The following is a 26,999-nucleotide window of genomic DNA, read 5'->3' on the forward strand; positions in this document are numbered from 1 at the left end:
ATAGAAGCAGGAGTAGGCCATTCGGCCCTTTGAGCCTGCACCACCATTCAATATGATCATGGCTGATCGAACAAAATCAGTACCCTGTTCCTGCTTTCTCCCCATATCCTTTGATTATATTTAATGATTTGGCCTCAACTGTGGTAGAGAATTCCACAGGTTCACCACTCTCTGGGTGAAGAAATCCCTCCTCATCTCAGTCCTAAATGGCTTACCCCTTATCCTTAGACTGTGACCCCTGGTCCTGGACTCCCCCGCCATCGGGAACATCCTTCCTGCACCGAGTCTGTCCCGTCCTGTTAGAATTTTGTAGGTTTCTATGAGATCCCCTCTCATTCTTCTAAACTCTATCGAATACAAGCCTAATAGACCCAATCTCTCTCCATATGTCAGTCCTGCCATCCCAGGAATCAGTCTGGTGAACCTTTGCTGCACTCCCTCCAGAGCAAGAACATGATTCCTCAGATAAGGAGACCAAGACTGCACATGATACTCCAGATGTGGTCTCACCAAGGCCTTGTATAATTGCAGCAAGACATCCTTGCTCCTGTACTTGAATCCTCTCGCTATGAATGCCAATATACCATTTGCCTCCTTAACTGCCTGCTGCACCTGCATGCTTACTTTAAGTGACTGGTGCACAAGGACACCCAGGTCTCGCTGCACCTCCCCCTTCCCAATCTATCGCCATTCAGATAATAATCTGCCTTTCTGTTTTTGCCACCAAAGTGGATAACCTCACATTTATCCACTCTCTCAACCCGTCCAAATCACACTGGAGATTCGCTGCATCCTCCACCAGCTCACACTCACACCCAGCTTTGTGTCATCTGCAAACTTGGATATATTACATTTAATTCCCTCATCTATATCATTAATATATATTGTGAATAGCTGGGGTCCTAGCAAAGATCCTTGCAGTACCCCACTAGTCACCGCCTGCCACTCGGAAAAAGACTTGTTTAATCCTACTGTTTGTTTCCTGTCTGCCAACTATCCATGTCAGTACCTTACCCCCAATCCCATGTGCTTTAATTTTGCACGCTAATCTCTTTTATGGGACCTTATCGAAAGCCTTCTGAAAGTCCAAATACACCACATCCACTGGTTCTCCCTTATCTATTCTACTAGTTACATCCTCAAAAAATTCCAGTAGATTTGTCAAGCATGATTTCCCTTTCGTAAATCAATGTTGACTTTGTCCGATCATGTCATTGTTTTCCAAGTGCTCTGCTATTACATCTTTTATAATGGACTCTAGCATTTTCCCCACTACTGATGTCAGGCTTACCGGTCTATAATTCCCTGTTTTCTCTCTACCTCCTTTTTTAAATAGTGGGGTTACGTTAGCTACCCTCCAATCCGTTGGAATTGTTCCAGAGTCTATAGAATTTTGAAAATGACCAACAATAGAGTCATGGAGTCATAGAGAGATGCAACACTGAAACAGGCCCTTTGGCCCACCGAGTCTGTGCCAATCATCAACCACCAATTTATACTAACCCTACATTAATCCCATTTTTCTCTCCCATCCCCACCTTCCCTCAATTCTCCTACCTACACTAGGGGCAATTTACAATGCCCAATTTACCTGTCACCTGCAAGTCTTTAGCAATGCATCTACTATTTCAAGGGCCACTTCCTTGAGTACTCTGGGATGTAGGTTATCAGGCTGGGGGATTTATCGGCCTTCAATCCCATCAATTTCCCTAACACCATTTCCTTACTAATACTGATATCATACAGTTCCTCCTCCTCACTAGACCCTATGTTCCCTAACATTTCTGGGAGGTAATTTGTGTCCTCCTTTGAGAAGACAGAACCAAAGTATGTATTTAATTGTTCTGCCATTTCTTTGTTCCCCATTATAAATTCTGTATAATTTATGACTGTAAAGGACCCACATTTGTCTTCACTAATCTTTTTCTCTTCACATATCTATAGAAGCTTTTACAGTCACTTTGTGTGTTCTCTGCAAGCTTACTGTCATACTCTATTTTCCCCTTCTTAATCAGTCCCTTTGTCCTCCTTGCTGAATTCTAAACTGCTCCCAATCCTCAGGTTTGCTGCTTGTTCTGGCCATTTTATATTTCTGCTCCTTGGATCTCAAACTATCCCTAATTTCTTTTGTAAGCCACGGTTGAGCCACCCTTCCTGTTTTATTTTTGTGCCAGACAGGAATGAACAATTGTTGTAATTCATCCATGCGCTCTTTAAATGTTAGCCATTGCCTATCCACTGTCAACCCTTTAAGTAAATTTCCCCAATCTCTCATAGCCAATTTGCGCCTCATACCTTCATAGTTGCCTTTATTTAGATTCAGGACCCTAGTCTCAGAATCAACTCTCTCCCCCTCCATCTTAATGAAGAGTTCTATCATGTTATGGTCGACCAAGGGACCCCGCACAAGAAGATTGTTAACTAATCCTTTCTTATTGCACAATACCCAGTCTAGGATGGCCTGTTCTCTAGTTAGTTCCTCAACATATTGGTCCAAAAAACCATCGCGTACGCACTCCAGGAATTCCTCCTCTGCAGTATTATTGCTAATTTGGTTTGCCCAATCTATATGTAGATTAAACTCACCCATAATTACAGTTGCACCCTTATTGCATGCGTCTCTAATTTCTTGTTTAATGCCATCCTCTACATCACCACTGCTATTTGGGGGTCTATATACAACTCCCCAACGTTTTCTGTCCCTTGGTGTTTCTTAGCTTCACCCATACAGATTCCACATCAGGATTCTCTGAGCTAATATCCTTCCTCACTATTGTATTGATTTCCTCTTTTACTAACAATGCTACTCCACCTCCTTTTTCCTTTTTTGCCTATTCCTTCCTAAATATTGAATACCCCTGGATGTTCAGTTCCCATCCTTGGTCACCCTGCAACCATGTCTCCGTAATCGCAACTATATCATATCCATTTACATCTATTTGCGTGGTTAATTCACCTACCTTATTGAAAATACTCAGCGCATTGAGACACAATGCCTTTAGGCTTGTCTTTTTAACATGTTTCGTTATCTTAGCACTATTTCGCACAATGGTCCTATTTGTTTCTTGCCCTTGATTTCTATGTCTTCCACTTTTGCCTTTTTGTTTCCTGTCTTTCATTTCTACCCTTGTTTCCTCCTCTTCAGTCTTCCCACTCAGGTTCCCATCCCCTTGCCATTCTAGTTTAAATCCTCCACAATAACACCAGCAAAAGTCTCTGTGAGGACATTGATTCCGTCCTGCCTGGGTGTAACCCGTCCCGCTTGTACAGGTCCCACCTTCCCCAGAACCGGTCCCGATGTCCCAGGAATCTAAATCCCTCCCTCCTGCACCATTTCTTCAGCCACGCATTCATCTGGTCTGTTCTCCTGTTCCTATACTCACTTAACACGTGGCACAGGAAGTAATCCTGAGATTACTACCTTTTGAGGCCCTGCTTTTTAATTTAGCTCCTAACTCCTTAAATTCATCTTGCAGGACCTCATTGCATTTTCTACCTATGTAGTTGTTACCGACATGTACCGCGACCACTGGCTAGTCACCCTCCCCCCTTCAGAATGTCCTGCAGCTGCTCCAAAACATCCTTGACCCTAGCACCAGGGAGGCAACATACCATCCTGGAGTCTCATTTGAGGCCAGAGAAATACCTGTCTGTTCTCCTTACAATTGAATCTCCTATCACGATAGCTCTCCCAGTCTTTTTTCCTCCTCTCTCGTGCAGCAGAGCCATCCGTGGTGCCACGAACTTGGCTGTTGCTGCTTTCCCCTGGGAGGCCATCCCCCTCCCCCCAATAGTATCCAAAGCAGTATATCTGTTTGAGAGGGGGATGGTTACAGGGGACTCCTGCACTACCTGCCTGTGCCTACTACTCCACTTGGTGGTCACTCATCCCTTTTCTGCCTGTGCAGCCATTACCTGCGGTGTGACCACCTCACTAAACGTGCTATGCACGACTTCCTCAGCATTGTGGATGCTCCACGGTGAATCCACCCGCAGCTCCAGCTCTGTAATCACAAGCAAGCAGTTTGCAAAGTCACAACTCGCTCCAACTCTGAGTTGTCACAGATGCCACTCTGAACCAAACATGCAGGCGATCAGGACTTTTTAGATTAAAAACATGTTGCGGATCTTAATTTTGTCAGAGGTCCTTGAATTGCATGAGACCCATGAGATTCTGGTCTGCCTGTTTGGGTGCCTCAGCTGGCTGTAGAATCCACATTGCTAATGACCCTCACTTTGAGTACAAAAGTAACTGCAGACAAATGGGTATGATCCACCTCCACAACTTGGCCATTGTCCTTTACAGCTGAAAATCTATTTTTATAGTAACTGTTCAAATTTGGTGGGGGGAGGGGGGGGTAAAATTGACTTTGTACAATCTGCTACTGATAATTCATTGTCATATAATGTCACTTTGTTATGCCAATGGTATCCCAGATGCAGTGCATGTTGTACAGTGTAATAGCGAGTGACTCTGATTGTGGTCTGGCTTGTGTGTGGCTCCGAGGACTGATCCTGGGGAAAGGTGGTAGTGTTAGGTTTCACTTCAGTACTTGCCCACAGACGTGTTGTCTGATGGCTTTGGGAGTCTCCTCATAGCTTTATTAATTACAGTATTCATGTAGGGTGACGTGCTTATCTTTTGCATTGTGCTTACATTTTGAAGGGAATGTGCTGGACAGGTATTGTCGACGACTGTTAGCAGAAGGTCAGGTGAAGAAATCGAATTATTTTTTAAAAGTTTCCCAATTCGTCTTTAGCGAATAGGCAATTTTCTTGGATTTTTTTTTTCCCTTGGTGGATCAATCAACCTTGACTGATGATTGCAGCAGGACAATACAGAGTGGGTACATGTCTCGCTGCAGTTAGGTAATAATCCAGCATCATGCTGAGGATTTTAATTCGGGAGGCTTGATTAGGTGATCCTTCATGAGCAATGATTTTAAGGGCGGTATCTACTTATGGTCACAAGGAGATTGATGATGTAAGCAGACACATATGCAAATTCCTTTCTTTCCTCCACTTAAACTGTTGACGAGCAGAGTTTTATCTTGCAATCTAACACCAATGGCAAAGCTTTAATAATTGTAGGTTAGACACAGCTGGTTGTCATGCAAGGCGTCAGTGACTATTGTTACATTTCCAACCAGATGAGTCTGGCCTGAATGTTTTTTTTTGTTTTAATAGTTTCTCATGTGAAACCTTAGATTGATTTCTCAACATAACTTTACAGTTGAAGGTAAAAGTAAACTCAGGAGAATTTTTCTTTTTATCTCTTTGAGAGCCTTGATGAAGGAGCTGTGGTGCAAGATATAAAGAGACAGGATTCAGATTAGCCCAGACCTTGGACACTAAATTAATCTAGACTTCTTAAACACAAATTGCAAGTGTGTGAGGGGAGTGCCTCTCTAGAGTGTCAGCAAAATGAGCACCTCAGATGAGTAGCTTTCCTTGACCCCAGGTAAATGTCTAATTTAGACAGTTAACTCCTCATTATCCTCCAGCTCTCCCAGACTACTAGGAAATCTACTGCTTTGGACAGATAAGCCCTCAGCTTTGAAACTTCACTGAGACCATTTGGAACGTCTAATCCAGACTACCAGAGAACACCAATTCTTGGGTACTTAGTGAAGCAATAAGATGATTATGAAAATCAGATGGGTCTGATGCAGCAACAGAATGTGAAGTATTATGCAAGGGCCAACTGTACAGATTAACACTTTATGCACCACATCTTCATTCTCAAATTCTCCCATCCCTTTTATTTAAAAAAAAAACAAGCTCAGATAAGTAGTAAGGAATGTTTTTATATTTCTATACATTCAGCTTCTGAAGGAAAGAAGAGCTGGGAGAGATTTTAATTGTCAATTCTGTTCCCCTTGAGGCTGAAGTTGAACCTTTGGTCTAAATATAATTTCATCACAAGTTATGTTTTAAATAGTATTTCTCTTTGAGTACCCCCTCAATTTGTGCTCCACTGTTGAGTTTCATACATCAGGAGTGCACATTGAGACCAGCAGGCACCATAGGATTTTCAGCCATTAACTTTGGATCAAATACCATTGAGCCCCATGTCTGTGTCTGTCGTGTTTGTAGTTCAAATATAGGATGGCTTATAAAAGCTTTAAAAAAAAAAAAATGATCAGTCCCTTTATTGCTGTTTTCCTGCAGCTGATTACAAAGAAAGTTTCAACACGATTAGTAACATTGAAGAAATCGCTTACAATGCCATCTCCTTTACATGGGACATCAATGATGAAGCTAAGGTAGGACTGCATTCTCCGCACTGTAGCATATATCATCAGACAAAAAAGCACAAATGTGAATATTTAGACTTGGCTGTGCCTCTATCAGTGCTTCTGTAAGCTCATCGCTTTAACCTTTACCTTGGGTTCAAATCCTGCCTGAGCTAATGGGATGAATATCTTCATTCTCTATTGCCTCTCAGGGTCCATTATAAGATTAATTTATTAACCTGGTTCTTAGTGGATGCAGCTCTACATTAAATGGTTTGTAATTTGACAAGCATTATCAGTAGGAGAGGGATCTTCACTCTTGTGTGATATCCAGCTTGGAAGTACTACTGCTGACTGATATTGGCTGCCAAAGTGTCCAGCAAGGATTTGCATTACCATAATGAACATGGCAATTCACCAAAAATGTTTTAAAATCTTTGAAATGTTTGTGGTATTTTAAACAAAGGTGCTGTCATCTCAAGCAAGCTGAGCTCTTGGGCCAGTCAGATCTTGATTTGCAAATTTAATGAGAGCAACTGCAGTTAGTAATATCAGGATGCCATGACATGGCCAGCTACAGCAATGTACATGGATTTATTTACGAGCCTGATTTAATGTCATTCAGGGGACTTTAGCAGACAGTTGTGACTTTTTAATGTCTGTGTCTGAGTAAGTAGCTATTTTATGAGTTCTGTTTATTAGGAAACCTAGGTGAAGGACCAAAGTCCATGGTGTAGGGCACCACCAAAAGATTGAACAGAGACACTTGCACTTATATAGCACTTTCTTGGGTATCTCCGGAACATTTCAAAGTGCTTCACATGCAAGGAATTACTTGGAACGTGGGGTGATATTGGGGCCAAGCAATTGCTTGGGGCAGAGCCAATCTGTGCCTTCTTGATCAGTGGAGGCACTAGCTGTGTGCCTGATGATGGTCTCACCAACCAGCAACTCTTCATCGATGGACTCGCCTACAAGTAAAAGCCACCATTTACTCCATGTCTAAAATATAAATGCAATGCACTCCAAGTGGAACATGCAGCTCACATCTTGGCTACATGCTAGAGGGATGCAGGAGCTGAGTTACCAATGCACTGCTCCCCTGCCCCCTCCTCTCCATTCACTTATTCATTCATAATTTACCACTATGAACATGGAATAAGATCCACTTTCTGCAAGTGTGAGGAGAATTAAGGATAGGAAATAGCCCCCAAGATGCTGGGGAATTTTCTTCCCTCCACTCTCTCTCCCTTCCCTTCCTTCTGTTCTTCCCCTCCCTTTCTTTTTCTCACTTCACTTAAAAGCACATGCTGGTTAGAACTCTATGCAGTTAAGACAACAAGTGCTCGAATTTATGTAGTGCTTTGGTCAGTGATTGAAGAGATAGAGTAATGTTTTGGGTGGGGTCCCTTCCAGAGAATTATTTTCTCTTGCCATGCTGCTATGGATTTGTCACCAGATTAAGTTGGTAGTATTTAGAACCAATGTCTTGTAAAATGAAGCGGGCCCAAACTCAGCCTTTGTGTGGGGTTGCCACAAGGTAAACACTAAGCCTGACTTTGGACTGCAGTGTTGGTCCATATTTAGACAGATGCAGCAGTTATTTGGTGCAAAGCAAGATCTCATAAACAGATGAAAGACTGGTTAATCTGTTGTTCAGGACATTGATTATGGTGGAAATGTTGATCGAAACAACTTCCTGTTGTTCGTTTAATGACGTGCGATCTTTAATACTCATCTGAGAAGACAGATCTTGAGTATGAACGAAACCACCTTTGACGATGCAGAATTTTCTCAGTGATGTTCTAGAGTGTCATGCTAGATTATGTGCTGAAGATCCATGCATGAGACTTGAACTCTGAACTTTCTGACCTTGAAGTGAGAGTGCTACCAAGTGAAACAAGCTGATGCCAAGGTTGAAAATGGGCAGTCGAAAACATGTGATTAAATGACTGCTACAAGCGGATCTCTTATGGCATTGTTCATGTTAAATTAGGTGTTAGGCTGTTTCATAATCACAGGAGTGTTTTACTATGTAATGCATTTGCTGCTATGGTGGGATGGTGTTTAAGTTGCACTATATCTTAAAGACCACAAAGTCTAATTGCTGCAAGTACATGCAGTTTGTGGTTGGTCTTTATTTGCTGTTGGTGAAGGAAGTTTGCAGATTGGAACATTGTTACAGTTCCATCTGGAGTTGGAGGACAAAGCCTACTGAACATTCAAGTGATGCCTGAACTGTAGCAGATACTCCAAAAAAAAAAAGTTTTATATGGATAGAATATAAAAGGATAGAAGTTCAACGGAAAAGGATGAATCAGAACATGAGATGGTGTGATGAGCCTTACTCCCAGAATGTAAAGATGCAAAACATTTAGAAGGGAATAGTTGGAGCTTCAGAGGAGTGAGAAGCTGGCCCGCTCAATTTCCATTTGCAGCAGAATGAGAGTGAATTCTGCATCTGTCACCAAACATACTGGTACACTATCTAAATTGCACCTCACTCTGACGGATGAACAGGTGCTGTAGTCAAACAGATATATTACTGCCCTCGTTCTGGTCATATACCTGCCTCTAGCTTCTGGGTAGATGTCCTGATCCTAGATCTGGCTCTGCTATTTAGCACTTACTACCAAAAAGGGAAAGGGCTTCCAGACTTGTCTCATTCTTTGCTGTAGGAAAGTCCTTCCAATGGCTGTGGCAAAACTTGATCGCTTCCACGCACACAATGTGGTTAAAGAACCTGTGGAGCATATGCCAATCAAAGTGAGTCAAGCACGGATTGTGTCAGTTGCTGGGGAATTAGTAGGGAATTTGGGTGTCCTTCTTGGGAGCTGCCACCCAAGCAACTCGAACAATGCAACAAAGTACACAGGATTATCAGATGGAGAGGGGATTCCACAATAAGACCCTCCTTGCTGAAATGCCTTCCACAGTGCATCAAATTCAACACTTGCATGATTTTTTTTTTTAAATAAGAGTTAAATTTTAAATCCTCTTGGGGCTCATAGTTCTGTTGTCCCAATAGTAGACGAAGCGTGGAGGACAGATTGCTTTGTAAACTGAGTGCTATGTCGGGAATTTGGCGTAATTGGGATCTCTCTGGTAGGTATTTCTCAAGCTGTAATTTAGATTAACAGTTAGCACTTGACTTATAACTTTAAAACTACAAAGGAAACTGCATACTGGTTAAGATACTTAGTTAACAGAAACTGCCTGGCAGTGGCAGTTAACTGTCAATCAATGAAAGTGGTTGCCTGACTAAGTTTTAATTACTTAGTAGTTATAACTTGGGTGTGAGTCATTAGCTCTTTGTGCAGTAGCAAACATTTATATAGAGTACTTCATAAACTCAGTGCTAAGTCAGGAATTTGGTGAAAGTGGGAATTCAGTGCAGAGGGGGAAGGAGGTGTTGCTTTTTATTTTTGTTTTAATTCCAGTAGCTGGTGAGTTTTCTTCTTGTCTCCAAGCTATGAGACTGTAACTTGCTATTGCTTCAGTTAACTAGTTACTAATTTAGTAAAGTAATCAAATAAATTAGGTTAGACAGACATGGCAGGGTAGGTGGTGTACCGTGACTGCAACATGTGGAAATTTATGGAACGCATTGCAGTGTCAACAACCATATCTGCAGTAAGTGTCTGCAACTTGAGCTACTTCGGCTCAGTTACTACACTGGAGTCTGAGCTGCAGACATTGTAGGGCATTAGGCAGGAGGGTGTGACCGCGAGTCAGGCAGATATGGGGTTCCAGCATGTAGTGATGGAGGAACCTCTGCCCTTAACTTTTACCAACAGCTACAAGGTACTTGCTACCTGTGTGGATGTGCACAAGGACTGAAGGGTGGATTAGCAAACTGACCATGGCACCATGGTGCAGGATGCCATTCAAGTGGGAGGAGAGAAAAGGAATGGGGTAGGGATAGGGGGCAGCATAGTCAGGGAGATAGATGCTGTTCTTTGTAGCCACAACTGGGAGTTCCGAAGATTGCGTTGTCTTCCCAGTGCCAGGTTTAAGTACATCTCATGCCTGGAGATGAACTTGGAGTGGGAGGGAGAGGATCCAGTTGTTGTGGTCCATATAGGAACCAACGACATGGCTACAATTAAGAATGATCTGCTGAGAGAGTTTGAGGAGTTACGTTCCAAATTAAAAAGCAGAACTTCAAAGGTAGTAATCTCTGGATTGTTACCTGAGCCATGCACAAATTGGCATAGGGTAAAGAAGATTAGAGAATTAAAAGGGTGGTTGAGTGGTGTGGGAAGAAGGGGTTTTGATTGATGGGGCATTAGCACCATTAATCAAAAAAGGGAGCTGTTCCTGTAGGATGGGCTCCACTTAAACTGGGCTGGGATCAGTGTCCTAGTGAATGGTATATTTAGGGCTTTAAAATCAAAAGACTGGGGGCTGGTCGGTGGCTTGTGGAGAGAGAGTTCAGGTGAAGGGAGATTTAGAAATCTAAAGAGAAAAGTTGAGAAAATAGAACAGTAACGATTTGAATAACAACAAGCAAAATGGGACATAAAGGGACAGTGAGTTTAAAGGTAATAGGGCATCAGCAAATGAAGTTCATGCAAATGATAGAAAAAAGGTTTTTATCTGACTGCATGAAGAATTTGCAATAAGATACATGAACTAGCAGCACAAACAGAGATAAATGGTTTAGATCTAATCCCCGTTAGAGACATGGTTACAAGTTGATCAAGGTTGAGAAATATTCCGGAGTACACGACGTTTTGAAAAGACCAAGAATGGAAAAGGAGGAGGAGTAGCCCTGATAGTAAAGGATGACATAAGGACAGGAGTGAGAAAGGATCTTGACTCAAGATCAGGAAGTGGAATCAGTATCAGTGGATATTAGGAGTAACAAGGGTCAGAAAATGCTAGTGGGAGTCACTTAAAGGTCTCCTAACTGTAGTTCTACCATTGGACAGAGCAGTAAGCAAGAAATTGTTGGAGCTTGTAACAAAGGCAATTTAATAGTTGTGGGGGACTTTAATCTTCATCTAGACTGGACCAATCAAATTGGCAAAGGTAGTCTGGCAGATGAGTTTGTAGAATGTTTTGTGACAGTTTCCTGGAACAATACATTGTGGAACCAAGTAGGGATAAAACTATTTTAGATCTAGTATTGTGCAATGACACAGGGTTAATTAGTAATTCCATAGTAAAAGATCTGCTGGGAAATAGTGATCAATCATACAATTGAATTCCATATTAAGTTTGAAAGCGATATACTCTAGTGCCAAATAAGAATCTTAAACTTAAATAAAGCCAATTATACATGTATGAGGGGAGAGCTGGCTAAGGTTGATTGGCAAATAGACTTAAAGATATGGCGGTAAATAAACAGAGTCAAACATTTAAAGAAAACATTCAAAATGTTCAAGAAAAATACATTTCATTAAAAACTCAGTAAGAAAGATCCATCGGTGGCTCACTAGGGAAGTTATGGAAAGTATTAGATTAAAAGAAGAGGCTTATAATGTGGCAAAGAATAGTAAGCCTGAGGAATGGGAATGTTTTAGAAACTAGCAAAGAATGATCAAAAAGTTGATAAGGGGGAAAACAAGAATGTAAGAGTAAACTAGCCAGGAATATAAAAACAGATTGTAGGAGCTTTTATAAGCATATAACAAGGAGGGGAGTAGCTAAAGTAAATGCCCTTCGAGGCAAAGACAGGAGAAATTATCATGGGGAATGAGGAAATGGCAGAGACACTGAACAAATGTATTTTGTATCTGTCTTCACAGAATACACAAATTACATATCTGGTTACCAAGGGGCGAATAGGACTGAGGAACCTAAGGGAATTAATATCAGCAGAGAAAAAGTACTGGAGAAACATAAGGGACTAAAATCCAACAAATCCCCAGGACCTGATAGCCTACATCCTAGGGTTCTGAAAGATAGCTGCAGAGAAAGTGGATGTGCTGGTTACGATTTTCCAAAATTCCCTAGATTCTAGAACGGTCCCAGTGGATTGGAAGTTAACAAATATAACACCACTATTCAAGGAAGGGGAGAGAAAACTGTGAACTACAGGCCAGTTAGCCCGACATCAGTCATTGGGAAATGCTGGAATCTATTATTAAGGAAATCTTAACCGCGTACAAAAAAAACATCGTATGAGCCAACAAAATCAACATGGTTTTACAAAAGGGAAATAGTGTTTGACAAATGTAACTTTTTTTTTTTGAGGATGGAATTAATAGGATAGATAAAGGAGAACAGGTAGATGCAGTATACCTGGAACTCCAAAAAGCATTCAATAAGGTGCCAGGGAGTAATCTTTAGAAAGGATAGAGGATTGGCTAACAGGAAACAGAATTGGGATAAATGTAGCATTTGCAGGCTGGCAAACTGCAACTATTGGAGTGCCACAAGGATCAATGCGGCAATCTATATTAATGACTTGGATGAAGGGTCCAAGTGTATTATAGCCAAATTTGCGGATGATACAAAGATAGGTAGGAAAGCAAGTTGTGAGGCAGGGACAAAGTGTTTGCGAACAGATATAGATAGGTTAAGTGAGTAGGCAAAAATTTGGCAGATGGAGTATAATGTGAAAATTGTGAGATTGCCCACTTTGATGGGAAGAATAGAAAAGCAGAATATTATTTAAATGGAGTGAGACTGCAGAATGTTGCGATAGAGAGGGATCTGGGTGTCCTTGTATATGAATCACAAAAGGTTAGCATGCAGGTACAGCAAGTAATTAGGAAGGCAAATGGAATGTTGGCATTTATTACAAGGGGAATGGAGTATAAAAGTAGGGAAGTCTTGCTATAACTATACAGGGTGTTGGTGAGACCGCACCTAGAGTACTGTGTACAATTTTGATCGTCTTACTTAAAGAGGGATGCAGTTACATTTATAAGCTGTTCAGCGAAGGTTCACTAGTCTGATTCCTGGGATGAATGGGTTGTCTTATGAGGAAAGCTTGGGCCTATACTCATTGGAGTTTACAAGAATGAAAGGTGATCTTATTGAAACTTTAGAGGTTCTGAGGGTGCTTGACAGGGTAGATGCTGAGAGGATGTTTCCCTTCGTGAGGAAATCTAGAACTCGGGGGCTCAGTTTTAAAATATGGGGGAGTCTGAGATGAGGAGGAATTTCCTCTCTGAGCAGCGTTAATCTTTGGAGTTTTCTTCCCCAGAGAATGGTGGAGGCTGGGTCATTGAATATATGCATGGCTGAGTTCTAGACAGATTTTTGATCTACAAGGGAGTTAAGCGTTATGAGGGCAGGGGGCAGGCAAAAAAAGTGGAGTTAAGGCCACAATCAGATCAACCACAATCTTATTGAATGGCAGAGCAGGCTCAAGTTGCCGAATGGCCGACTCCTATTTCTTATGATCCCACCCAAAACCATGTGATGTAGGAGAGGCAAAAAACCCAGACTAATTTGGGAATAAAAAACTGGGAAGTTCCTCTCTGACCCCTTAGGCTTCTCCAGGATATCACTCTGGCCCTGATAATTCTGTGTATTACTTTTTTGTATGAGATGATCTCTTCCCCAGCCAGAAAAAGGTCCAGGTCTACTGCACAAGCTGGGAGCCCGTTCCAGAGGTCTGCTATTCTCTGGGATGTGGGTAAGGAAGGGTTACTAACTTCAACACACAGACTACTGGAAAACCTCCCTCTGGATCAAAGCTAGAGTGAGCAAGAAATAGTCCATTTGTTAGAAGGAAGGCTCTAGAATCTTAGCACCTGAATCTTTACCCTAGGAAAGAACATAGCCCAGAACTAGAGAGAGGGCAGACTAGAACATGGGAAATAACATTATAAGATGAAGTCATGTCAATCAGTACAATAACTTTGTTCATCGGTAATGTATATGTGTGTTTATATAAATATTGTTACGCTCACGTGAAGTGCAGCGATTGAAAATTCAGAACTCAAACTGAAGAGTTATAAAAATTGACTCTTTTTAAAAAGTGGACAATGTGTTGTCAATAGAATGGAGGGAAAAACACATGACCCTCAGCAGCTCTTGCCCTCATATCCACATCTGTGTCTACTAAGACTGAAAAACAATTAAATCCCGTCTGCATGGAAATGCGACAGATAATCATTCCTGGATGTAAGCTGTACTCACACAATAAGATGAGACCTTTTTGTAGACTTCTTGTCTCAGAATAACATCCATTACAATGGACTATGAACCACCCTCATCTCTTCAGAATGGGACCATCATCAAGGCCATTATACAGCCCAGCTAGGATTTAAATCTGAAATCACATGGACGAAGCCAACCCTTGTAAAAATATTCAGTGATTCTTGACAACGCAGCCGGCCACTGAGGTCATCAGGCTGCACCAAACGGGCTCCTGCTCTCCGCGCGTGCGCTGTGTTCCAGACTGCCAGGACTGGTTGGCGCATGCGCAGATGACGTCATCGCATTATGCGGGGCAGCGAGGAGTGGGTGGGAGAGAGCGGGGGGGTGTGGGTGGTGGTGGAGAGCGGCCTTTGGTGGCGGCGGGTGCGCTGTCCTCCTCTTCCTTCCCCCTATCACAGTTGAATCCTACTGAGACAAGCAGAAGCTAGCTACAACAGAGACAAGAGAGTGCCTTTGCAATAACTTTTCTATTGGCGAGACTGCAACAGCCCAACGAATACCAGACAACCAACAAACAGGCCTGCAACTTCAAAACTTCACCTTCCGAGGAGGATCCCACAGGTTATTCCTGAAACAACAGACTTTTACAACCTGAACTCTGAACATCTTTTACCTTGTACTTTTCTATCTAATCTTGAGTGCATGTGAGAGTTAATGCATGCGCGAATGGTTTTGCGACCATTTAAGGATAAGGCATATTGCTCGATAAATAATTAATCTTCTCTTTTAAACCTACAAGAAAACCTGTCACTGTCTGTTTATTTGACAAAACACAAAGGGGTTAAACCCTAATAACAAAAAACACTTGCTGCGATCGGGTGGGAGTTGAACAGTGGGAACCACCCCCACCCCTCACCACGTGACTGCAAACATTGCCCACCTTTTAAAAGAAAAGTCAATTTTTATAACGCTTCAGTTTGAGTTTTGTATTTCCAATCACTGCACTTTGTGTGAGCGTGACAATATGTATATGTCATGTTTTTTTTTTAGAGAGGTAGCTGCATGCATTTTAAGGACATTCAGTTTGCTTTGCAACTCAAAGGTGTAGGAAGTGGCAAATATTTATGGGATTTTGGATTCCACTTGGGAGGTTTGAGCTCAAAGCACTATATGCTCAATGGACCTTGTTTCCCAGAATCGAGTTTACTTGGTTTGATGAATATTTTACTTTGACAGTTGGATTAAACTTTGAGCAAAACTTTGCTAATGTGCATGTTGTACTGTCATTGGATGAAATCCCCTAAAGCTAGCTAGCTAACAGACCCAATCTGTGGCATACTGCCCTGCTGCTTGTGTCCAGTGCAAATTTCTCAGCCAGCTTGCCAAGTAGTTATTGCACTGTTGAAAATAGTCGATCAGGATCATCACACCCTAGTCAGTGTACTGCACTTTCCTCAGTTCCCTTTTTCAACATTTCTGTGCACTCCATAGCTGGGTGAACAAAATAAATTGTCATTTATTCAAATTAAATAGCTATTCAGCCACTTGAGGGTGATGAAAGGAATGCCATCATAGTGTGCTGTGCTGGACTGGTCTTTGTTGTGTGATTTCCATAGCAGATTCACATTGCAGTCACCTGCAGCAAAATTGTGAGCACCTTGCGTTTTGATTTTGGTTTGTAGATATTTTTTACTGAAATAAGGGCAATTGAAACTTTATTTTTAAAAAGAGGTCCCAAAGTTTCTTGTTGCTCGAGATAGTTGGAAAGTACCAAATAAAAATGGGTGTGGATTTGTGGTTTTTGAGAAATGAAGGACACTTTTGTACATTGGAAGGTAAATAGGAGAACAGTAAATAATAAAATGAGGATTGTGGTTTTAAAGGGCCTCTAATGCCTTGCAAAACAAAACGCTCTATCTGCAAACATGGGTGTATATGAGGCCGATGTGCAAATAGACTAGCACATCTCTCTGAGCCAAGAAAACTATTAAAATAACAGCAAGCTAGCTATAACTGTCAAAGACTGGGGTGAAAAAGTTTAAACAGCAGAGGTTGTGGTGAAGGCTGCACGATTTAGAAGAGGAATAAAAGGAATATTGAATATCACTATTTTGGGGTCGAACCATCAAAGTCAGGGACTTGTCCATGGTGAACATTCTTAATTGGTAGAGTCCATGTGTTAGTGAATGGTGGGGTGGCGAGTTGGTGAGGAAAATATAGTAGAAGAAAATGGGTGTTAAAATGAAAATAGGAATTTAAAGTATTTTGATACATCGGTAACCCTCGTGTGTCCTATACTGTTTAAAGACTGACATCGCTGATTACTGTGGCATTGTAGAAATAATGACTCTGAAATTGTGATTTTTACCTGAATTTCTGGAGACACCTTCCAGGTGTATCTGTAAACGGGCAAGATATATGCAGTTGAAATGCACAGACAACTGTCAGGAGAACAGCACAGAATACAGTTTCCTGAAATTCAGGAAACCTAGGCTGGAATTTTACTTTGGGTGGACTGGGGCTGGCCTCTGATGTAAAAGTCGGTGGCGAACCCACTTCCGCCTCACCTGGGGATCCATTCCGTATTTTACGGCTCCCCAGGCTTTAATTGTTCCAAGTGGGATTTCCACCGCTTGAGGGAGGAAGTTCCGCTTCATTGAGTTGCCGGCCAATCAGAGGGCCGGCAGCTCGTAGTCCCAGCAGTGCCATTGGGAGTGGTGGCCACTGCTGGGCCTGCAGCCCAGCGTGCACAAAAGATGCCTGGAAGGCAGGTAAGTTTCGGTTGCCTCAGTGGGGGTAATCGGTCGGCCCTGGGCGAGGCAAGGGTGGTCGTTTGGGGGGATAGGGGGCATGTTGGGTCTTGGGGGTGGTTGGGGAAGCGGGGACAGCCCTCCATTGGGCACAGGGTGCCCGATCATGAGGGTGCCACGGGACGCTCAACAGTTGCCTGGCGGCTTTTCCCGGCTCCAAGACACCCACTTGCCATGTGTAAAATCCGCATGGAGGCAGGCAAAGGCCCTTAAGTGGCCACTTAAGGGTCTTGATTGGCCTGGGGTGGGTGGGCGGTTTTATGCCCTCCCCTGCCCTATGTAAAAGGTGGCAGGAGCAGGTCGGGAAAACCTCCCGGAGCCTCCCACTCCATTTCACACCACCTCCCCCCGCCACCCCCCTCACCACCCGCCACCATCCCGCTTGTTGGGGTGGTGTAAAGTTCTGGCCATAGTTACTATTGCATAATTACTCTGGAAAGTGCAATGAAAGCTAATACAATTTCTGGTCCTTTATTAGTTGGTTGAATCCCTTTGTCACAATAGCACATAGAAACGTAGAAAATAGGAGCAGAAATCGGCCCTTCGGGCCTGCTCCACCATTCAAAAAAGATCATGACTGGTTTTCTAATAGTACCCTGTTCCTGTTTTCTTCCCAGATCCCTTTGGCATTAATAAATATATCTATCTCCTTCTTGAATATATTTAGTGAATTGGCCTCCACTGCCTTCTGCAATTCCACAGGTTCACCACCCTCAGTGAAGAGATTTCTCCTCTCTGTTCTAAATGGCATACCCCGTATCCTGAGACTGTGACCCCTGGTTCTGGACTCCCCGGCCATTGGGAACAGCCTCCCTGCATCTAACCTGCCTAGTCCTGTTAGCACGCTCATGAAGCTTCATGTTCTCTTACATTCCTTTTCTGAACTCCATTGAACAAAAGTTCTACTTGTAGGTGTGTATTTGTAAGCTGTTTGTGATTTATGTTTATTATCTTCTGAAAAAGAAATTTATACAGGGAGGCCACAGCAATGATTCAACTGTGGAGTGCTCTACCGAGCCATTAGAAATGACTATTACAATTCCAAAAACATGACCTGTCATCAAACTCGGCTGAAGATCATTTCCGTTTTCTTGGACAATCCTCCTTTAATTATTTTAGAATCATCTGAAAAGTTAGAATGGGCAAGAAATGGTGAAAAAAATAAAAGTGGGAGCAAAATAGGGCAATGTTTCAAGGTTTTGTGACCAATTTTCCACAGGAAGGAATTGGAAGTAATTTACATTTAAGGTGTGTGTTTTAAATTAAAGTGAGTTTAAAGGTTTAAAATTCTCCTTACAGCCCTATGCTGTGCCTGCCATGACAAAATGGATATGTTAATGAGCCTGGCATTAATGATGTGTTCCACAACCACTGGGGATAATGAGTAATTCATTATGTTGTCTGAGGTCCCAGTAAAGATCCACACCTAATATTAAAGATGACACTATTTGCTTTAACTGGGCAGGGAGCAGGTGAGAATCCATTCTTTGAAGGACTATATTGACCAAACTCTGGGTAGGATCAGGGGAGTCAATGGGAACAAAGGCCCACTTGGTGTGCCAAGAACGAATAAATGGAAAAGATACATGGTCAATCACTTCCAACAAGGGCTGCAAGAGGCAGGCCATGGACTGGTCTAGAAATTCAGCAGAATGATACTGGGGCCAAAAGGGTTTAATTATGAGGACAGGTTACATAAGAACTTAAGAACTAGGAGCAGGAATAGTCAATTCACCCCCACGAGCCCGCTCTGCCATTCAATTCGATCATGGCTGATCTCATCTCTGCCTCAACTCCATTTTCCTGCCCATTCTCCATAACCCTTCAACCCATTACTAATTAAAAATCTGTCTATCTCCTCAAATTTACTCAATGTCCCGGCGTCCACCGCACTCTGGGGTAGTGAATTCCACAGACTCTCAACCCTTTGAGAGAAGTAATTTCTCCTCATCTCTGTTTTAAATCTGCTACCCCTTGTCCTACAACCATGACATCTTGTTCTAGATTGCCCCACAAGAGGAAACATCCTCTCTATGTTTACTTTGTCAATCCCCTTTATCATCTTGTATACCTCAAATAGATCTCTCATTCTTCTAAACTCCAGAGACTAAAGGCCTAGACTGCTCAATCTCTCTTCATAAGACAAACCCCTCATCTCTGGAATCAATCTAGTGAAACACCTCTGAACTGCCTCCAATGCAACTACATCCCTCCTCAAGGGGACCAAAACTGTACGCAGTACTCCAGGTGCGGTCTCACTAATGCCTTGTACAGTTGCAGCAACACTTCCCTACTTTTATACTCTATTCCTTTAGCAATAAATGTCAAAATTCCATTTGCCTTCCTTATTACCTGCTGGACCTGCATAGTAGTTTTCAGCGATTCATGCACGAGGACACCCAGATCCCTCTGCCACCGAAGCACTCTGAAGTTTCTCTCCATTTAGATAATTTACCTTTCTATTCTTCTGACCAAAATGGATAACCTCACACTTATCCATGTTAAATACCATCTGCCAAATTTTGGTCCATTCACCTAACCTATCCATATCTATTTGTAAATTTCTTTATTGCAACTTACTATCCCACCTATTTTAGTGTCATCTGCAAATTTGGCTATAGTACCTTCTATCCCTGCATCCAAGTCATTTATATAGATTGTAAATAGTTGGGGCCCGAGGACCGAACCCTGTGGCATCCCACTAGTTACATCTTGCCAACCAGAAAAGGACCCATTTATCCCGACTTTCTGCTTTCTGTTGGTTAGCCAATCCACTATCCAAGCTAATAAATTGCCCCTAACCCCGTGTGATTTTAGCTTGTGTATTAACCTTTTGTGCGGCACCTTATCAAATGCCTTCTAGAAGTCCAGATATACTACATTTATAGGATCCCCATTATCCACTTTACTTGTTGCATCTTTGGAGAACTCTAGCAAATTAGTCAAACACGATTTACCCTTCATAAAACCAGGCTGACTCTGATGGATTGCGTTTTGACTTTCTAAATATCCTGTTGTTACTTCCTTGATAATGGATTCTAACAATTTCCCAACGACAAATGTTAAACTAACTGGTCTATAGTTTCCTACTTTCTGCCTTTTCCCTTTTTGAATAAGGGCGTTATATTAGCATTTTTCCAATCCACTGGAACCTTTCCCACATCCAGGGAATTTTGGAATATTATAACCAATGGATCCACTATCTCCTGGAAAGAGCCAGAAGCATACAAGTTCACCACAATCACCTTGCAGTCACTGGCAATGTGGTTCTTGCCCTGATCTGAGATTGCAGTTGTGGCTGCAGCAGGTTGAAGATTTCAGTGAGGATATCCTTACTGAAGTGCAGACGTCTGGCACATTGTTCCTTGGCGAGGTTAAGAAAATTCCTTCTTGAACACTCTGGATGGATATAACCTCTGATTGCTGAGAACCCTTCTCTCTACCTCCTGCTCCATCTACCAGCAACTTTTTCTCCTCTGCATGACCTCTGCTCATTCTGCAAGTCATGTTGCATTCCAAGGGGAATGTCTACTAGTGCACCCACCTCTGGGAGCAATTGGTTTGTGCAGGAGCCTTGAAATCGGCAAAAAGTTCTTTGGCACCTGCCACACCATTCCGTCTAGACTTTTGTGACTTTCAGCAATTGTAGAAAGCACCAAATACTTGTGGAATGAAACTAGCAGCTGGAAGAAATCAACCAGCAATTAACCTGTAATTAGTTGATAATCCCTTTAAATAGTGCTGGTGAGAAGTCCTCCTCCTGTGCTCTGAATGGGTATTCAGCTGTGTGAGATTGAGAGGGTGTTAGTTGGAGTATTTAGCTCTGAAATGGTATTTGCACATATCAATTCAGTATTGCACACTGATGCCACAATGACCTGCCTGCTCTACATACTTCTGGTGGATGTTCAAAGAGTGTGCTAATGCCCTTACCAATATGGTGTCTGGTGCGATTTGCCCCCTATGTGCATGTATGCGTGAATGCTGCGGACGCGTTTTGGACCTCTTAAGGCACTCGGGGCTTAAAAAATGGGTGCTAACAAGTCCAGTTTCTCGCCCTGTGTGTTTTTTGTGTGGTGTGTCATTGTGCAGATTGTTTAATAAAAAATCTATCACCCATATTAGTGTTTCAGGTACTTCCTAAAATGCTTTCACCCAAATAAAAAAGGTTTGAGTTTCCTTTCAATACACATCATCCTTATTTTGGGAAAACACCGCTGAATGCTGGCATATTAGAATAAATTAGAGAAATGGAATGTTAACCAACCTTACAGATTTTTTTGGAAGACCCATAGGAGTCCAGATGCGAAAGAACTTTTTGTGTCTTGACATACAATATTCATTACAGTAGAAAAGTGAAGAACTATTTCAAATTTCATGGATCCAACTGTGTTTTTTATGGGTCCATTTTTATTCTCTCTCTTCACGCTCCTTCCTCTTACAGAAGGACATAGAAAATAATGCAGCAAGCAAAAGCCAAGGATTCCATTAAACCTGTCTTCTCCAGAGACTCTGGACTCTACCTAATTAATACAATCACTTCAAAGAATGTTCTGTGCAGTTTCTCCCTATCCCCTGCCCAATGTATTGGAGTGAAACTCTAGAAGATTTATCTGCTTCACCATTTACATGATTCGCCTCTGGTTGCTTTTCATGAGATGGCCTTGCTATGGCTAATGCAGCTCAGCAACCATTGTATTTTATGGACTGTTTGTTTCCACTGGTCTTTTACGACTTTCAACCACATTACTAAACATATATTCATCCAGCTGTTAGCAGGCAGAGGTTCGAATTAAAACAAAAAGCAAAAAAAACTGCAGATGCAGGAATTGCGAAACAAAAGCAGAAAATATAAGCAAAATACTGTGGGTGCTAGAAATCTGAAATAAAAACAAGAAATGCTGGAAATACTCAGCAGGTCTGGCAGCCTCTGTGGAGCGAGAAACAGAGTTAATGTTTCAGGTCAGTGACCCTTCAAAAACAGAAAATGTTGGCAAGCACTCAGGTCAGGTAGTATCTATGGATCATACAGGTATTAAATTAAGCGTGGCTCGGTCATCAGAATAGGTGAATTCTGATGAAGGATCCACACCTAAGGCATAAATTCCCTCCTGGAGATGTTGACAGACCTGAGTGTTTCCAGCATTCTCTATTTTTGTTTCAGAGATGCACCTTTTCCCCCCTCCTCACTACATTTCTTATTTTGACCGGAAGGGTGGGATGCTTTGAGCTGTGATGCTTTCAGTGTTTCCGCCACCTGTTGGGGTCTGTCATTTAGCAGCTTGCCACACAACTTCTGACCTAAATGACAATTGTAATGGTAGTGACTTAATGTTATCTCTGTAGTTGATGCAGGAAGAAATCCTATATACTGAAGAGCAAAAGTTGTTAGGCACAGTTGTGAAAGACTGTGTTGCCAGGCAGCAGAACATCCCTGAGGTATACTGAAAGACATCCAATCATGCTTTATTTGAGTAATGGCATCCCTCACTAATCAGGATATTAAAATTCTGTGATCTTCCCTCTTGCTATTTGAAAGGTGCAGATAAGAAAATTAGAAGGTAGTTTCCTACTTCAGATTTTTTTTTTAGAATAAAGAAGTACATTGCAAATTATGGGATCCACATAATTTGGCAAGGAATGAGGAACTGCTCAAAGGCAGGTTTCTTAGCAGAAAAGGAATCTTGCCATGCAAGCAAAAAGACCTGATTGACATTTCATTGGATCAGGAAACATTACCTTCCTCCCCTCTGCCCCTCCCCCACCAAGTGCACCACACTCCAGCTGAGAGGACTGGCCCAGTCCTTCACCCAGGTAGACCAGCCTTCGTGTTGTCGATCATCAGTTCAGTTAAGCACAAACCTGTGACCTACTTACTTGTGGGACAGTCTACCTGTAAAACAAAAGACGTTTCTGTTTTTTGTGGTTACAATATCTGCCCAATGCATCTGTCAAGTGGAAAAAACAAAAATCTGGAAAAATTAGCAGCAACTTCATTGAAAACCCCATGCGCTCGTTTGCTGACATTTTCATTCAGCTAGCAAGCATAAAAATGTCTTCGAATTAGCTGTTCATCTTGAGTGATTCACATTTTAGGTTAGTGACTTTGAATCTGGCATTGATTCTGGGCTGAGAAAAATCCATTTCTTTGTGGTTTCATTGAATCTCATGGAGTTTTGAATGGAAGCAGTTCTCTTCAGACTGGAAAGCAATGGCGTCTAAACCCCCTAGCTGGTTGAAATTGGGATAATCTGAATACTGGAGTTGAAGCTATTCTCATTCAATGTTTCAAAACTACTTTTGAGTTTATCCCAAGTTATAAATCCAGTTCATCTATACCGCACCCTAGTGTTATCTGTTGCCAATTAGAGGATAATGACATCCTAAGCAATGAAAATACCAGCAACTCAAAGGATAAAGTACTGATGGATGCTTTGCTGATGACTGGACTTGTTCTACAAGTGATTTATGCTGGCAGGGTGCAAAAACCTGTACAACCTGATTGTCTGTTATGGACAAGCCACACGCAGGTTTCCAACCGGAATAAAATGCTTTTAACTCCTATGGGGTAAATCTTCTCCGAGCTGCTCCTGCTCCACTGCCGTAAGCTCGGTAGAACCAAAGTTTACGAATATAAATAGTTTTCTAACAAACTAGTTCCAGCAGTGGAGCAGGAGAAACTCTGGAGTGAATTGCCTCAAATTTCAAACAATCACCTTATCTCTTTGGGAGATTGTGGACCATATTTTCCTTTGGGATGGATTTGCCACCAGAGGAAGGCATCATATCAGTACTTTTCATTCGCATCTTGATCTCACTGTGACCCCGACCCTCTTCCTGGGCTGTTTGTCATTAGTTATGCAGGACAGGCTTCAGGTGGAAGCCCCAGTACCAATAGGAAATCTGTCTATGCAGTAACAGAAGAGAAGGAAGCTGTTTTAGGAGGGTTAGAAGTATCCTGAAGACTTCACACAATTTTTAAATGAAGGCCTCTGATTGGACTGCACATTATGTTCGGGTGCAAAATCCTCTTGTCCCTGTGGTCAGTGGAAAGATAGGTAGAAAGGAGGAGATTGGTGAAGTACGAGGCCTTGCCTCCTGCCACAGGCCTAACTTCCTTGTAGAGGGAGAAGGAAGGAATTTGAAGTCACAGCACAAGAGATGCAGTAGTTGTACAGCCCATTGGTGCCTGATTTTCCTTCATTTTCCATGACCTTTATTATGGGCCATTCGAGTGGAGGAAAAAGTAGTCCTGCTTTTCATATTTCAAAGATTTTATAAACCGGTAGTAATATTCTAAAATAAAAATGGAAAATGGCCATTTCTAATGAAAAATCATACTTGAAATGTTAACATTTCTTCTGGTTTCAGATGCTATACATGTCCATTTTATTTCACTTCAACTGTTTCAGTTAGTGGCTGTTAGGATAATTTAGAGGTCTGCACAGCAGCTGGCCCATCCTATTGTTTAATTTCAGTTAGAGTATATGCATTGCCTGCATCAGCATAACCCCAGAGTTTATGTCATTAAATCCTGCGCCGAACTCAAATCGCGAGGCAGGCAGTAGCTCTTCATAAATAAAAGCAAAATACTGCAGATGCTGGAAATCTGAAATATAAACAAAAAGTGCTGGAAATACTTGGCAGGTCTGGCAGCATCTGTGGAGAGAGAAGCAGAGTTAACGTGTCCGGTCTGTGACCTTTCATCAGATCTTCATGTTGGGTAGCACATTGTTTTACTTCATTGACTCTGAGGTACAAAAGGGCCAAATAACTGCTTAGGTTGGTGTGCTGGAGTTCCTGGTGTGCATGAGAGGATCAAAAGAGCTCATGTGACGCAGTAGGAATGCTGTGACTATTTGCTCCTTGCATCTGCAATGAAATATAAGGGTCTGTTTTGTTTAATTTGCATATCTTGCAGTGTTCTGGGATCAGGCAGCCAACTTTCTTGTAGTAGTGGAAGAAGGGATCTTGAAGTCAGCACACACAGGACGTAGCAGTAGGTGTCAGAACACATTTTACCTTCATTCCCCACTGCCTTTGAGCTGAAGCAGCAATTTTGTTTAAAATCAACAGTGTCTTTTTTGCTACCTATATTGGTAAAGAATTCTGCACTCCTCTGTTGCAATATTGTTCAGGACGGAAGCTGTGGTATTTGACGGATTGCCTTCAATGCAGCTGCACTGTTCCCCACGGCACAAGTACGAAGGAGTTCTGACAACATTACAGGCCCAGATTTTCATGGATCTTCCAAACTACCATGCGATAAGCACCTCTTGTACAGGTTTGCCTTTCAGTATACTTGTGTGCTTGCATCATGGAGCTGTTGCGCAACTAGATTCAGTAATAGGCCATGAAACAGGATTTATATCATCAAACCCATTTTATTATTTTTCCAATCAGCATTTTAGTGTGCTTTTACTGCACTTGCCAGTCACCCTTCTCCTGAAGGGCTTGGTGTTCTGGTCAATGGGGGACCAGCGATTACTGAAAATTTGGTTTGGATACTGGTACTTTTTTTATGTCGTATGCAGTTGTTATATGAAGTGTAGTTTACTTCTATTGGATGAGTATTTTCCTGGTATTTGCCTGACCTCTTGCCATACGTTCAGCAGAGGCTCAGCAGAAACCGTGGACAAATGACTACTTTTTTAAAGATTTGTTTTAACCACTGTTTCTCTGGGGTTTTCACCAGTTGGCCTGCAGAGAATCCCTGTGGAAATTCCAGGCAATTAATTTTAATGGAAAGCGATTAGTAAGAATATTGATGCGGTGAAATGAATAACAGGATTAAACGTGCCGAGCATGTTTAATATTAAACAGCCTCTGGTCTATCTCCACAAATTAGTCTGCCAACATGCAATTTTAGATAGGCTATTAATAAAAATATGTGAAGGGAAACCAAGCTGAACATATGAAGCCCACAATAACCTTGAGTTCTAATTCTTTAAGTACAAAACTTGTATTTTTAAAGTAATGTGACCCTATAGAATTGTGTTTTTATTTTAAACTTGAAAACCTAAATAGCACCTTGCCCATTTGGTGCTGTAGTGTATAATTGATAACACATATTGCCTTAAACCACATCATGCTATATACCTCCTCTTTCATTTAAGTTCAACAATTAAAATATTCCTTCTCTTATGCTCCAATTTCTTTAATTAGAAGTATCTAGTAATCCATGATGTGCATATAAATCTACAAGCAACATAGCAATTTCTATGAAAACCTTCTTTTTAAAATCCTGGGTGTGAAACAGCTGACTTTTGCATTATGTTACACTGGTCTTTCACGTACTATGCACAGAATGTACAGCAGTTCTAACGTCATTTTTCATCATTGTCCTGTCTCAAGACTGTGCCATCAGCAGTTTATTGGCATGCTGACACTTCGGTGCAGTACTGAGGAAGTGCTGTAGTGTAGGAAGTGCCGTCATTAGAATAAGACGTTAAATTGAGACCCTGTCCACCCATTCAGGTGGACGGAAAAGATCTCATAGCACGATACAAAGAAAAGCAGGGAAGATCTCCTTTGAATCCCTCAACCAATATCGCTAAAATAGATTGCAAGAAATTCTGGAAATACTCAGCATGTCTGGCAGCATCTGTGAGAGGGTCACTGACCTGAAACATTAACTCTGTTTCTCTCTCCACAGATGCTGCCATACCTGAGTATTTCCAGCATTTCTTGTTTTTATTTCCGATTTCCAGCATCAGTATTTTGCTTTTATTACACTAAAATAGATTGCCTGGCCATTATCTCTGTTGTGTGTGGGATCATGCTGTGCACATATTGGTTGCTGCATTTCCTACATTATGACAGTGACTACCCTTCAAAAGTACTTCATTGGCTGTAAAGCACTTAGTGGTGTCCTGGGGTGGTGAAAAGTGGT

General features: G+C 41.9%; 1 protein-coding gene across 1 annotated transcript in view; it reads left to right on the forward strand.

Annotated features, from left to right (window-relative positions):
* Positions 1-26,999, forward strand: part of grhl1 (grainyhead-like transcription factor 1) — a 91,468-nt gene that overhangs the window by 38,809 nt on the left and 25,660 nt on the right. Inside the window, exon 8 of the mRNA XM_068017551.1 lies at positions 6,172-6,266. Coding sequence (XP_067873652.1) covers positions 6,172-6,266 — 95 coding nt within the window. The remainder of the gene's footprint in view (positions 1-6,171; positions 6,267-26,999) is intronic.

The sequence above is a fragment of the Heterodontus francisci genome, chromosome 3 (assembly GCF_036365525.1).
Source record: "Heterodontus francisci isolate sHetFra1 chromosome 3, sHetFra1.hap1, whole genome shotgun sequence".
Classification (NCBI taxonomy): domain Eukaryota; kingdom Metazoa; phylum Chordata; class Chondrichthyes; order Heterodontiformes; family Heterodontidae; genus Heterodontus; species Heterodontus francisci.